Below are 14,696 nucleotides of genomic sequence, written 5' to 3'. Positions count from 1 at the left end.
GACCACTACTGTTTCTTCACTGTTTTATTTGATAATTGTGTTTTAATATTGCTGTGTGCGTGTCTTGGAATATGAAATCCAATAATCAATACATTTATTATTACAATCCACAACGATCTAAGTATGACTAAAATAAGCTTTCCCCACGAGGTTAACATTCGCGCTGACACTACTCGTCCAGAAAATGCATTCAATTCGTCTAGTGGTCCGCAGCGCAAATCGAGTACAAATGGAAAGCAGCTACATTAGGCGCGAGCGAGACTCTCTTTTCCTGAGGGGTATACCAGGTCGAGTTATCTGTAGGAGGGAGTTATTTATGTAGATGCTATTTGTAGAGAGAGGTTGATCATTCCTCAAGGTGGTCGAGGGGGGATTTAGGGGCTCACATACAACAATACATACACGGGGGGGGAGTGAAGACGGCACGGTCCACTCCTTAGCGGCAGCCGAAGGTAGGGATGACACTATAAACCCAAAGGGGGGGGGGAGAAATCACACACAGCAATATTTTATCGCACATTGCAGAATTACATATGACGTTTATAAAATTTATAATGATCGAAACCTGTACTGACATTGCACAATTGTCATGCAACCGCGCAGATGACGGAAAGAAGAAATTCAGGTAAAGATTAATCGTTTATGTCTTATTTTCCTATACCATGTTTCAATAAAACAATATAAGAATACGAATGTTTAACTTTCTATATTAGCTGAATTGAAACCATCCGTGTTTTTTGTACAACTCGTTATGTGTAAACAAGGATGGTTGCCCGTTACATTGTGTAGGTCCGTACTACTGTAGTCTAGTAGTAGTAGAGTAGGAATATTTATATTTAGGTAATGCTTTGAAGCAAGTATGAAATCGAAAACATTCCCCAGTCTTGACATCACAAATGCACATATTTGGTATCTTGAATGCATATCCTGTGATAGAATCAAAAGCCCGCAATGATCCATGTTGCTGCTCTGTTAAATTTAGCGCCAACTACACCGCTGCTAAAAAGATTTGTTACGGCCACCGCTACACAGATGAAAGTTGTATACTCTTTAAAAGGGACCTCGTCTGTTATTATTTTATAGACCTTTGATAATGAAAGATGACATACGATAATACGTAAATAATAAATTCTTATTTTTAATGAATGAGCAGAGGTACAAATGCTAAAGCGTACACACTTTATGCGACGTGTGTATTATGACGGGACTCACTGACACAGCCAACAATGAAGTTACAAATGGGGGTGGCAAGACAAATCATTTGAAAACAGCGAAAACGTGAAACATATATTGTGTTTAATGTGTGTTTCTTTAATTTAATATTACAAACTATCTAAAAATCTCTTTAGGTACAAAATGTATTTAAATTTTTAAACTCTATACTTTGAAATCGAGTGGTGCGAGACAGGAGCCAGCGCCAGGCCGTACACTATGAATAAAAGGCCTGTAATCCTGCAAAATATTATGCCAACTCCTCTCCCTTCTTCACTCCCCGGGAACTTTCTCAGACTTTGGATCCCTCCCATAATCCAAACCACATCCATACCGGTGAGAGAAATGTAGGATCCGGGGGATATTGCATCGATTCAGGAGCAACCGAGTTGTGTATTTAAAATAATAAAAATTGTATACCATTATGAAAATCGGGGGATACTATGGGGGAAGGGGTTGTGGCAAGAATTTGCATTTTGAGGTACGTTTTTATTCGCTAAATTGAGGGTAAGTTCGAGGATACACCGTCGGTTTGCGGGCGACCGACATTTGTTAGTTTGTTATTGTTGGAATTTATCATTAAATTCAGTTAAATAAATGATACATTTTACGTTCCAGAATGGAAACCCGTGACATTTAGATGCATGTCTTGCACGATATTTATTAATAGACACTGTGAAGTTTGGTAAACTTTGGAGTTAAACATGGCAGAACAGTGAGACGTTTTCAATATTTTCCCTTGCATTACATGTAAGTATAAGGTTAGGCATTTCAGCAAGCTTCTTCACATTTTTCTTTGGTTCATTGGCATGAGCCTGGATTTGTTGTTCCATGTGGGGTTAATGAATGTGAAAGACCATTCAAAAGCATCAGATGTTTGAAAAGACACATAAATAAAAAGCATGGATGGTTTGCTACTACCAGTATGCATGATAATGAAGCTGGTGGTGAATGTGCTGAATACTTTATGGAACAGAGATATAAAAACTCTGACAGTGGTGAGACAGTTGATGGTAATAAGCAAATGGTTGTTACAGACAAGCGAAGAACTTTAGCTAAAACAATTTTTTAAAATTTGTCCTGTTCTATTGTGGCTGCCAAAGATAAACATTTATTCCAAACCATAAAAAGAACATTGATCAGTAAGGGGGTTCCTAGAAATAGTATAGTTACAGTGACGGAAGCTTGCAAGAAAGAAAGTCTTGACTTTCATTCCATGATTGAAATTTTTACTGACCACAATAATTTCCAGTCTTACATTGAAGATAATTTGACATTTGTAAAACCTGTTGAGTATGACCTGGGAATTGCTGGTGATGTGAAACATGACACAATGCAGTATGTTTCTTTATTAAATACTCTGAAGTGTTTGCTTAAACATGATGATATTTTTAACCAGGTTGTTTATCCTCGCCAGTCAGCTGATGATTGTCTTAGAGATGTCGTTGATGGTGAACATTTCAAAAACCATCCATTCTAGCAAGAAACTCCCCTTGCCCTTCAAATCATTCTCTATTTTGATGAGTTTACAGCTGTGAATCAGGCTGGAATACAAGCTCCTGCTTACAAATATGCTGCTTTCTTCTATCAGTTAGACAATATTGAACCTGCTTTGAGATCTCAGCTTCATTGTATATTCTTAGCAATCTTGGTGAAGAGCCAAAATGTAAAAAAACATGGGCTAAATACAGTGATGAGACCTTTGATTGAAGAACTATCTGTTCTTGAAAACATTGGTATTGACATTGTCAAACCAGAAGGAACATTCAAATTCAAAGGTGCACCTGTTGTTGTTGTTGCAGGTAATTTGGGAAGCTATGCTGTTGGAGGGTTTTTTGAATCATTTTCTGCTCTCAGATCATGTGGATTCTGCATGGTAACTTGAGATGATTTGAGAAAGTTGACTAATATTTCAAGATGGCCAGAGAGATCTATTGCATCCTATAGTTACCAAGTTTCAATGGTCGAAACTGAACCGACTTTATTAAGTACATATGGTGTTAAAAAAAGATCGCCCCTGAACGTTCTGCAGCAATTTCATGTGGCAAATGCTCTACCACCTGACATATTACACGACCTTTTTGAATCTGGCTTGGTGTTAGAAATTTTTGTTTTGCTCATAGATTAGTATGTCTTGTCTGGATACTTTAGCCTTCAGTACCTTGCAGGCAGAGTAAAGGAGTTCCACTACAAAGGAACTGATAAAATCAATAGGCCTGAGCTTGTTATTTTGAGAGGATCTGTACACATTAAGCAAAAAGCTGTGCAAGTTTGGTGTCTCTTAAGGTTATTTCCATTACTGGTGGGTGACGCAGTGCCAGAAGGCAACAACAAATGGGAAGTTCTGTTGGCTCTGCTGGATATGGTAGAATTGATAATGTGTTTATCAATGTCATATGCAAGCATTGAATTCTTAAATGATACGATACAACAGTTCCATTCTCTTTATGAAAAAGAATTTTCAAATAGAACTCTCAAACCAAAGGAACATTTTATTTTGCATTACCCAGAGATGACCAGCAGATTTGGTCCACTGAGGAATGTATGGAGACCATGATATTTGAGGCCAAACATAGTTTTTTGTTGATGTTACAAGATGTACCAAAAACAGGAGTAATCTAGCCAAAACTATTGCAGTAAGACACCAGTATAAACTCTCTTCACATTTGGAAAGCAATGGATTTCTTGGAATAGATGCCTTTGACATGACTAATCCTGTCAGATTGCCTGTGAATTCACTCGGTGAAGAGCGAAACCTTGTCAGTGCATTTGTTGGAGAAGGCGATTTTGTCATTAAAGCATCATGTTGTAAGTCAACTGCTTCACATACAACACAGGGACAATGGTTGTCAGTAGCTATGAATTCGACAGTCTTCAATTTTCTTCAGTGATCTGTTGCTTTGTTCTTTGGGGAAAACCTTTTTTGTATTGTCAAAGATACCAAACTGTTGATTATTACAGGCATCTTCATACTTACATTGTAGAGCCAATGAGAAGCTATGAACTCCTGAGCATTCCAGATCTTTATGATCATTACCCATTGCCTTGTTATGTGAACAAAGGTAAAAATATGATCATCCTGCATCACTACATTCGTAGCAACTAAATGATGATAAATTTTAAACAGAACTCTGTAATCAGTGGTAAATTTTAACCTATTTTATGTAACTTGGTGTGTACCTTCCAGTGGCAAATTTCACCAAAGATTTGACATTATTTTACGTAAATTTGTTTCTGCCTTTTTGTGACAAATTTCATCAAAATTTTCAAACAGAGAAAACTTGTGACATATTAATATGTATCATACATATTTGCACCAAAATCACCACTATCATCACCATCTCTTAAGGTCAGACTACTTGTATTTGCTTTCACCTTTTAAAGGCTACTATTTGTTAGGGAAGAAACCAAATTACTTATTTAGCTGATTTATACCAGTCCTGTTGATGTTAAGTTTATGGAAATTTAATATATCTTTTTGGTGTTTTGTAGTTGTTCTTCAATGACAACTTTTCTGCATGTGCATACATATAACTCATTTTTAATCAGTATCATACTTTTAGATTCTAGAGAGATGGTTTTATCCTACCACATTACCTACAATGAAAAAAAAATTGTGGTGTCAGTGGATGACCTGGGATTGTTTCCCAGTAAGATTTCTGACAACCTAAATCTGGATGTAGATGCTACCAACTTGTCAGCTCAAGTGTACATGGAAGACTGGGTGGATGTTCAATGGTCTGACATTTCAAAACCACGAACAAAGTTGCGCGTTTCTCTGGTTTCTAATGCTGGGGCCTCTGACGGAGAGATAGCTGTTGTGGTAAGTCGTTTGTAAGAATGCGCAATTTATTTAAATTTGAGTGATTATAATCATTTATGTAGTCATTGGAAATCACTCTGCGGAAACTTTATTCTGAAGAAAAGAAGTAAAATTGTTCAATATACATTATTCAACATAGCACAATTACTGTTAATTTTTTATTACAAATTTAGACCCGTTAAAAAAATTTATTTTTGACCAGAATACACCGAACTCTGAAGTGCCTTCAAGCAAGCAGAGTGCATCTTCACCTGGTCCCAGTACTGAACAAATTCAGTCCATATCATCATGGTAGGATATGTTCTAATGAATGTCAAACAGATCTTTCAATCTGTTGGAGAAATAGTTTTATCTTTCACTTGAGACAATTATGTCTTAGTATTTCATTGCAATCAGTCAACCCCAGCTATATGTTGATGGCTTTGATATTTGTGCCACTGAAGATTTTGTGGAAGCATTCACTATGTATGTAGGGAGTTTTTATATCTTCAACTTTGCATTTCCAACAAAACTCAAGAAAACTTTAAACTTTGTTGAAAGAGTTGTTCTGAAGCTCTATTATAAGTCCAGGAAAATTACCAAATCTGAAAAAGATGCAGACAGATGTGTTCTTCAGTTGCTTGATCTCTTGAATGTCAAAAAACATAGCAGGGGGAAATCTATCAAAACGTCCAAAGGTAAAGAAAGAGGAAAGTGTTCAAAGCCATAAGGTTATATTAGATTTGGTAATAGTAACTTGTCATGTGTATTTGATACAGGGTGAATTTACAAAACCAAGTGTAAAGTTTAGTTGTTTATTTTCAAATTGTTGCTGCATTTTGAATCTTATTTTGGTACATGTATATTGATGTACACTTGTGTTCAGTTTGGAATAAAAATGGTGCTGCTAAAATGCATTTTATATTTTTTAGGATGGTGGCAGGTTATTGGGACTTAGGCTGAATCATCAGATGGCAGCGGGGTCGACTGCTCAGTGATGGTTCTGCTGACCACAACTGACTGAAGATGGTCTCTTTGCCTAACAGTGACATTGCAGAGGTGATCCTGACCGGGTCAACATGACTTATCTTCCATGGTCGTTGGATAGTCATAATGACAACAGTCCATTGTTAATGGATGGTCATAGTGACAACCGCTCCTTGGACGAAGAGGGTCACACTGACTATGTCATGACTACTCTGTAGTGGTTTGCAGGTAGGCAATGAGACTATTGTCAGGTAGTCAGCATTGGTCAGAATAACTACCTAACGAAAGTCATAACGATTATCATAGAGCAGTCAAATTTATTACCTGCCAGGTATCCCTGCCACCACCATCTGACTATTTTCCGACTACACAATAGTAAAAATGACTAATATTTAATAGTCATATTAGGTAGTCATAGATTTTAGCGACTACTTGGAAAGTCTTTTTTGGTACCACTTGACTACCTGATTTACTATTCAAAAGTCGTCGCCTTGACTAGTTCTTATTTTGAGTGTGTGTATTAAGTAAATTACTATTGAATTTAGATTTATAAGTGAGCATAAGCTGTCTGAGGAAAGAACTACACATACAATCTTTAATAGTGATTGTAATAACTGCAATACTTTCCATATATAATATGTATTTCTCCTAAGCCTGTATAGAGCGTATTGTATTATGCAATGAAAGTAAATGTAAGTATTGATAATGTCTCATAACGTGATGATAAGTACATGTATTAAACCTAAAACTGGGAGCAGATAGTATAGATATTAGTATTTGCTTTAGACATCGCAATATTTAGCAAATGAAAAAATTCTCAAGTACCAGAGCTTTCGAACAATACAACCTTTGTACCAATAGGTTCACCTCTTTCAGAGAAACCTTGCTGAAAGTGTATTATTTTCCTATATTTTCCAAAATGTTGGTGAAAATTCATTGCTTTTTGTGAAACAGTTTACCCGTAGAAGACCTGTTTTAAGTGTTAAAGTACACTCACAGATGTGATTGGTCAGACATCAGCCAATGAAAGTTGCAAAAAATAGCTAAAGTGCACAGTATCCTAGACGTTATGAATATGCTTAAAAACTTTCTCACCTTGCGAACCGAGGTCAAAATGGTATGGCACGATTAAATTTTCTCTTGTTAAACACGCCGCTAAAACATAACAATTTCTATACGACCAATTTTCAACTTTAATTATAAAACATAAAAGAAAGATTTTAAAATCTAGTTCACCATTTTATTATCATAATCTTACCAATGACATTCAGATTCTTCAGTCCACAAACTAAACATACAAACAATTCATTTTACTGGAACATTTAGAATCGTTTGGTGTTAAGCCTTCAAGTAAACTATTATAGGGACGACTAAGTCAAGTCCATGCACGAATTTAAAAGCACTATATATGGTTTGTTTGTTTCGTAATTTTCATGTAATGTTACACAGGTGGTTAGCATTCGCCGTCACTCTTATAACTAAACATGGTTCCTAGATACGTAACGCGTTTTTGTGGAAACGAGATCCTCAAGTTCAAACTACGAGCACGTTACTAGCAGCCACAGCCGGTTCGACTGGAAAAGGCAAGAAAAATAATGAGAAAAAAATTCAATTTCTAACTCCAGAGTTAACCAGGAATTTGGAACATTAGAAACGAGAACACTGTCGTCACTCAACTCAGTGTTAGTTTATTTATATTGTGGCTTACCTTGGGTTAACTTCTTCTATGGGTATGTTTAGTCGTGCAGCGATGTCGTCGACTGTTTCATTGCCTTCTGATATAATACCCACAGCTTTAGCAATAGCTTTAGCAGTGATGGGGTGATCTCCAGTAACCATGATAACCTATAGGCATATTATAATTGACAAATATTAGGTCACAAAAGAACTAATTTTAGTTTGGGGTAGTGTATTTTTGTTTACAAGATTTAAGATTAAAAATGTATTTATTTTTGTTCTGGTATTCAACCATTAACTGCTTTTTGACGTGTGTTTCAACTGATTACTTCACGTATAGAGCCTGTATCCTCATTTGTTCTTGCCTATACATACAGAAACCACATATACATATAACTTATCTTAATTCACAAAACAAAATCGCGCAGATATTGCAATTCGTACACCTATTGTTTGACTTTAGTGTCAAAACTACGAATTTGAATAATATAATAGCATATAACCTATGTACTGTACATCACGACAGTAGAATTACATACGATGTGTTCATTGCTCCCTAATATTTCCAAAAAGTCTGTATGAAATACACAGCATACAACTGTAAATTAAATATATATCAAAATTTACAGTACTCCTGACTATACCTTAATGCCAGCACTGCGACATTTAGCTACAGCATCAGGGACAGCAGCCCGTGGAGGGTCAATCATAGAGATAAGTCCAAGGAAACGAAGTCCGGTCAAAGGAAAGTTCTGCTCATCAGGGTCGAATGGGTACCCAGGTGGATATTTGTCAGCAGGTAATTTGAGGTCACAGAATCCTATTAACATTAAGAGTTGATTAAATAATGGGTAATTCTTTACCTAAATATCTTTATTTCTTATTATATTCACATGCAGGCAATTACATTTGAAATAATTCAACGAATAAATAACAAAACTAAACGAGTACTCATTGGATCACACGCCTTCTTATTTGTGGCCCTTGCAAAAATATGAAAATGTAGTCCGTTGTTATCAAAGGACACGGACCATTTTTGACACTGCAAAGAGAAATAATATTCTTAATAAGACCGCTACGTTTCATCAGAATCCGATCATTTTTGACTGAGTTACAGAGCAAACACAATGTAAAACATCGGTCCTCATGTTAACACATAACGGCTTTTTTGTATTTTCTTAACTTGCTGTGGCCTTGGCCATCCAAAAACTAATCACATCTAAGTTTGGTCATAGTTCAAAATGTGTACCAACTTTCGTTCAAACGTATTTAGCCGTTCTTGAGAAATATTGCAGAGAAACGAGCACATACACGTACAATGGTGAAAAAATAGCCACTGCCACTGAAGGTACCTCTGTTAATTCATTTAGTATTTGGGTTAAACCTTTTCACTTTGACAATTGTATTGCTTAGAGTATTACTAACCTTGGGTTTGGACATTATTCGGGCTTGGCTTTTTTGTAATTTTTACAAGTGAACCAAAATTAGTTACTTCACTGAATGCGTTGAATGAACAAATATGTGAGCTGTTATACAATTCAGATTTGTTGAAAAAAATTTTCACTTAAAATCTAAAAAACTTAATGAAAATCTAAAATAAAACAATTGTTAGCTTCTTATACTTATTTCTGGGAAAAAGTCAATAATTGTTTTAGAAGAAACTCAGAGATGTAGCTAAATGAACTTTTCCTCATTTTCAGAATACCTACCAATTACACGTTCTCCTAACCCCCCCAATTCCAAATAAGCATTGTTAAAAGCTTCTTTCATGTCTTCATCCAGAGGCTTCTCTTTTCCATTAATATAAATGGTTGAGCAGCGTCCAAAGATTCTTTCTGGGGCTCCCTTCATGCAGAGGACATAATTACAATCGGAGGGCTCTTCCAATTCGTTTATTGTAACCTACAGCAAATAATATAAAGCAACGTATTCAGTTTAAATAACAGGATTTGACGTGATTTTGCTCGAGTTGTTGAGGTAGTTTCTGTAGGTAGTGAAGTTTATGAAAATTTATGATTACATACACACGTGTTAAGTACAATTAAAATAATGGTAGTAATATCTTTATATAAATCTGTAGTTAGGGTAAAAAGTATCTTAATGAAGTTTACTGAATTATCTGGGAGACTGATAGAATAAGAGTCTTTAGTTTGCTTCTGTTGTATCATAAAGAAATCAGGAGAAAACACAAGCTTAAAATTTGGAAAAGATAGGAGAAACCCCAGTTAAGGGTCATATTTCTCTAACAGGACGACTAAAGATATGGAATGAGTAATCGTAAGTGATTTAAGAGGTCAGCACTTAAAAGATGAGTCGATTATTTCCTGAAAAATTAAGGATGGGTTAGAATTTTGATTTTTTTCCCTAGGGGGGCTGGGTCCGTAAAGACAGCCTCAAAAGTCCAAACGATCACCCATGTCGTGTCCGTTGGTAACGTCCCATCTCTGTAAGTACTTCTTCGTTTTTTCATAAAAGAATACAGATCCTTTATGACCAATGTCCTTACAGACACGTTCATAGTTTTCATAAGACAGTAACTGCTTAAAGAATCTTAGTGGATATTAAAGTGGCTTGTATAAAAATGATCGAAAGCAGACTTTACTAGGCAAAGGTAATCAATAGATTCAGCTTTTCTGAACTCGGATTACAGACTTGTCTGCATAAAATGTACATCAAGAAGTATGTCTCACAATGTGTAAATAAACGAGTTCTAATACCCTTGTTTTCATGTTCTGCGTTTCTGACTTGTCACTTTGGAAAACATTTTATATACACACGACTTACTTTGTTTTAAGGATGTTTTCTACACCTTTAAATTTCAATATTTCTTATTCTTGGTACGATTAAAATGTTATTAGTGCGGTGTAATAAATATTACTTCAATATGATAAAATGTTTTCGTTAAATATGTTCACAATTACTTACAGCTAACACTACAAAACTTTCAGTGTTAACATTACCGCAGTCTTGTACTTATTTTAATATCCACGTTTACAATTCACACAGCAAATAACTGGATTTGACTCTCACTCTTACAGGACCCCCTAGTTGCAGAGCGCGTCTTTTGGGCTGTAGGATAAAAACCATGAAACATTCGATTCATAGTTCAGGTACGTTATCTAACTGACCACACCCAGTCCCTACTGATACATTTGTGTAAAGTGACACATCATGTATAGTTAGTTTTACTGTGAAGAATAAAATATAATCCAAAAAATTCAGTATTCAAACAAAACTATTCAGTCCTGAGTACTCACGTGATATTTGTTAGTGGAATTAAAGGGAATTTCGCAGACTTTTGGGTGACGAGCTCGGTATTGTTGAACATTTCCTATGGCCAATTCCATACATTTCAAAATGGCCGACTCAGATGCATCGCCAGAACATTCCCTATAATATAAAAAAATATAACTATTTGATTCACAAAATCGAACCTTTTCAACAGAATTTATATACTTGAGTCATGGAAAATTACAAATCAGAAGTATATTGCACAATCATAACAAAAAACGTTGTATATTGTGTAAAATATACATAAAAGGTTAGAATTATTTAATAATTTTACATCAAGCTACATCAGGCACTGCCATCAGTGTCTGAAACAGCAAGAGGGAAAATTGAAATGGTTTTCAAACTCGTACAAGTTGAAAAACAATTTCAGTTTTTATTTTTTTATTAAAGCCTGTTTCTTGAAGTATTTTGTCGACGATTTTTCTTCTCATTAGGGCCCGCATGGCCAAGCGCGTTAAGGCGTGCGACTCGTAATCTGAGGGTCGCGGGTTCGCATCCCCGTCGCGCCAAACATGCTCGTCCTTTCAGCCGTGGGGGCGTTATAATGTGATGATCAATCCCACTATTCGTTGGTAAAAGAGTAGCCCAAGAGTTGGCGGTGGGTGGTGATGACTAGCTGCCTTTCCTCTAGTCTTACACTGCTAAATGAGGGACGACAAGCACAGATAGCCCTCGAGTAGCTTTGTGCGAAATTCAAAAGAAACAAACAAACAATCTTCTCTTCAGTGGATCTGGCTGTCTTTGGTTTCGCCTTTTTTATTCCTATTACGGACGTGATCTTTTAATCTCTCTTAATATCTCGCTGCCGCACACATTAAACAAAAACCCGTAAAACAAAGTACCCCTATTTTGTCTGAGTCAGCTATTCCTTGTGAGAGACGAAAGAGGATTCGGTAATCTTTAAACATCCTGGATGTCAAATGTTTGAATCATATAATTGTGATCCAAAGGATTTTTCATCTAAATATTTACCAAGATTCGAGCCCCTGAAAGTTATATAGTGCTCGAAGTTAAGGAAATTTGAAAATATCTGTTACAGACAGAAAAACCGATACAAATATATTAGGTTAGCTATTTATTATCTGGTTAATTTTTTAACTGATTTACAAGAAAGCTTACTCTAGTCAAAAATAAATGATAAATACCAATATCTAATAACCAGTAACGGCCCGGCATAGCCAGGTGGCTAGGGCAGTCGACTCGCAATCTAAGGGTTGCGGGTTCGAATTCCCGTCACACCAAACATGTTCGCCCTTTCAGCCGTGATGGCGTTATAATGTGCGATCAATCCTACTATTCGTTGATAAAAGAGTAGCACAAAAGTTGGCGGTGGGTGGTGATTACTAACTGCTTTCCCTCTAGTCTTACACTACTAAATTAAGGACAGCTAGCGCAGATAACCCTCGTGTAATTTTGCGCAAAATTAAAAACAAACAAACATATTAACTAGTAAATTATAAAAATACAAATGAAGCTCCATCCATGATTCATTTCACCACTTGTTCCAGAGTTATACAGTTCTTCATTTGAAACTCTGTACGAGAAGTCTAGTAAGTGAAACCAGATCCATTAGTCCCGTTCGGACATTCTATCCACTTTGTCACAACTGGTGCGGTTATTTATAGTGACACATTATACATCTGTATTTAGTGACAAATACTTGTATTTTGTGGCACACATATTGATACACCTTTATACGTAGCTCGCAACATTGTAAAGACATAGTTATACAAACAAATTTCCATATAACACTTTTTCCCCACTCTCTTTGCATTGTACAAAAACTATGTAATATTTTTGTTTGTTATATATGATGTTAACATGTAATGCACTGAATTTCCATATCTCAGTTTTACTGATACTTTAAGTAAAAAGAACAGTAATGTGTTCACCTTTTTAAGATTGGAATATTTTCTTGTCCGCCTTTAAACTCGGCTCGACTGCATAGGCAGGCTACCCTGGATAGACCCTTCCAACCAGACGAAGATTTGTCGTACTGAACTCCTGAAAGTTAACAATTAAAAACATAATTTATTTTACATAATGTGCAGTTAATTCTCATAAACAGTTGTTTTTGAAATTTAAAGAACATTTCCACTAGTTAAAGGCGTCTCTCTTTCTTTGTTGTTGTTTTGTATTTTTTAATTTCACGTAAAGCTACTAGAGGGCTATCTGCGCTAGCCGTCTCGAATTTAGCAGTGTAAGACTATAGGGAAGGCAGCTAGCCATCATCACAGCCAACTCTTGGGCTACTCTTTTACCAACAAATAGTGGGATTGACATTCACATTATAACGCCCCCACGGCTGAAAGAGCGAGCATGTTTGGTGATGGAGATTCGAACCCGCGACCCTTGAATTAAGAGTCGAACGCCTTAACCACCTGGCCATGGCGGGCCGTGTTTATTGTCAAGTAAAACTACACAATTGGCTATTTACTGTATGTTCAATACGGGTGTCGAAATCGATTTTTAGCGTTATTAGCGCCCAAACATACAATTGTGCCACCAGGAGACACAAAATAAACAACGAAATTATTAAATAATTGTTCATCAATAATTAAGTAACTATGTTATAATTAAAACAAAATATTTTTATCATCTAGTTTTATCTTTAATTCTTCAAGTAAAAACAGAATTTTTGTCAATTCTACTTGACATAGTGTGTGTTTTGTTATATAGTGGCATTGTTCTAAAACATAACTTGATCCTCACCTGGTAGTAAAACACAACTTCATTCTAGTTTGCATGGTTCTAAAACATAACTTGATCCTCACCTGGTAGTAAAACACAACTTCATTCTAGTTTGCATGGTTCTAAAACATAACTTAATCCTCACCTGGTAATAAAACACAACTTCGTTCTAGTTTGGAATAAAATATAATCTTACTATGGTATAATAATAAAATATACTTTGCGCATGAACTAGTATGATAAATAACCTCTATGTTTCAAATCGTCAAAAGCATTTCTCGCGCTGAACAATTAAGTTTGGGTTTTAGTTTCTTTATACGTATAATATCTTGATTCTTTTTTTTTTTTTTTTTACAAATTTCGCTGCTTTCTCTCTTTCGCTATCTAAGTTTCGGTAGATGATTGAAGAACTAGTCAGGTTTGACTGTAAGTGATCTTTTGTTCGGAAAGTCTGCCTTCGTTGTCCATAAAATGAACAATAATTTAGTATTTAATGAGACGTTTTCTATTAAGAAATTAAAGCTTTAACTTAATTCTTATCGTCGATCGCTGGTAACGATAAATAACTATAATAAGAAACAAAGTTTTGGTAGTAAAATAACAAGGTCTTATTTACCCGATTGGTCTTCAGTAGTGTCTGCTTCTATAATCTGGCTGTCGAACCACATGTGGGCCACAGTCATACGATTCTGAGTCAGGGTACCTGTTTTATCGGAACAAATTGTAGATGTGGAACCGAGGGTTTCGACAGCTTCCAAATTTTTTACCAGACAGTTTTTAGCCGCCATTCGTTTGGCAGTCAGGGTTAAGCACACCTAAAGAGAATACGTTAATTTTGAAAAGTTAGGTTCTTTCAAATTCTGATGAATCACTTATTATCTCTTTATTATTTAGCTCCTTGTCAGATATTAATACATCGAAAGGTAATTACTTTTTTCATCACCGCCAAAACAGAAATCAAATTTCATAAAGCTGCAAGACACAACCTAAGCTAAAACCAACACTTTTTTTATAATTCATTCACGGTAAATAAAAA

General features: G+C 35.7%; 1 protein-coding gene across 2 annotated transcripts in view; it reads right to left on the bottom strand.

The window, feature by feature from the left end:
- Positions 1-14,696, bottom strand: part of LOC143236856 (sodium/potassium-transporting ATPase subunit alpha-like) — a 64,038-nt gene that overhangs the window by 23,527 nt on the left and 25,815 nt on the right. For both annotated transcript variants that reach the window (XM_076475482.1, XM_076475481.1), the window contains exons 8-13: positions 14,277-14,475; positions 12,862-12,973; positions 10,936-11,068; positions 9,388-9,580; positions 8,323-8,498; positions 7,710-7,846 (exon numbers count right to left, since the gene is read on the bottom strand). In XM_076475482.1, the coding sequence (XP_076331597.1) occupies positions 7,710-7,846; positions 8,323-8,498; positions 9,388-9,580; positions 10,936-11,068; positions 12,862-12,973; positions 14,277-14,475 (950 nt within the window). The remainder of the gene's footprint in view (positions 1-7,709; positions 7,847-8,322; positions 8,499-9,387; positions 9,581-10,935; positions 11,069-12,861; positions 12,974-14,276; positions 14,476-14,696) is intronic.

The sequence above is a fragment of the Tachypleus tridentatus genome, chromosome 13, assembly GCF_004210375.1.
Source record: "Tachypleus tridentatus isolate NWPU-2018 chromosome 13, ASM421037v1, whole genome shotgun sequence".
In the NCBI taxonomy this organism is placed as follows: domain Eukaryota; kingdom Metazoa; phylum Arthropoda; class Merostomata; order Xiphosura; family Limulidae; genus Tachypleus; species Tachypleus tridentatus.
This window is presented reverse-complemented; position numbering and strand designations above follow the sequence as displayed.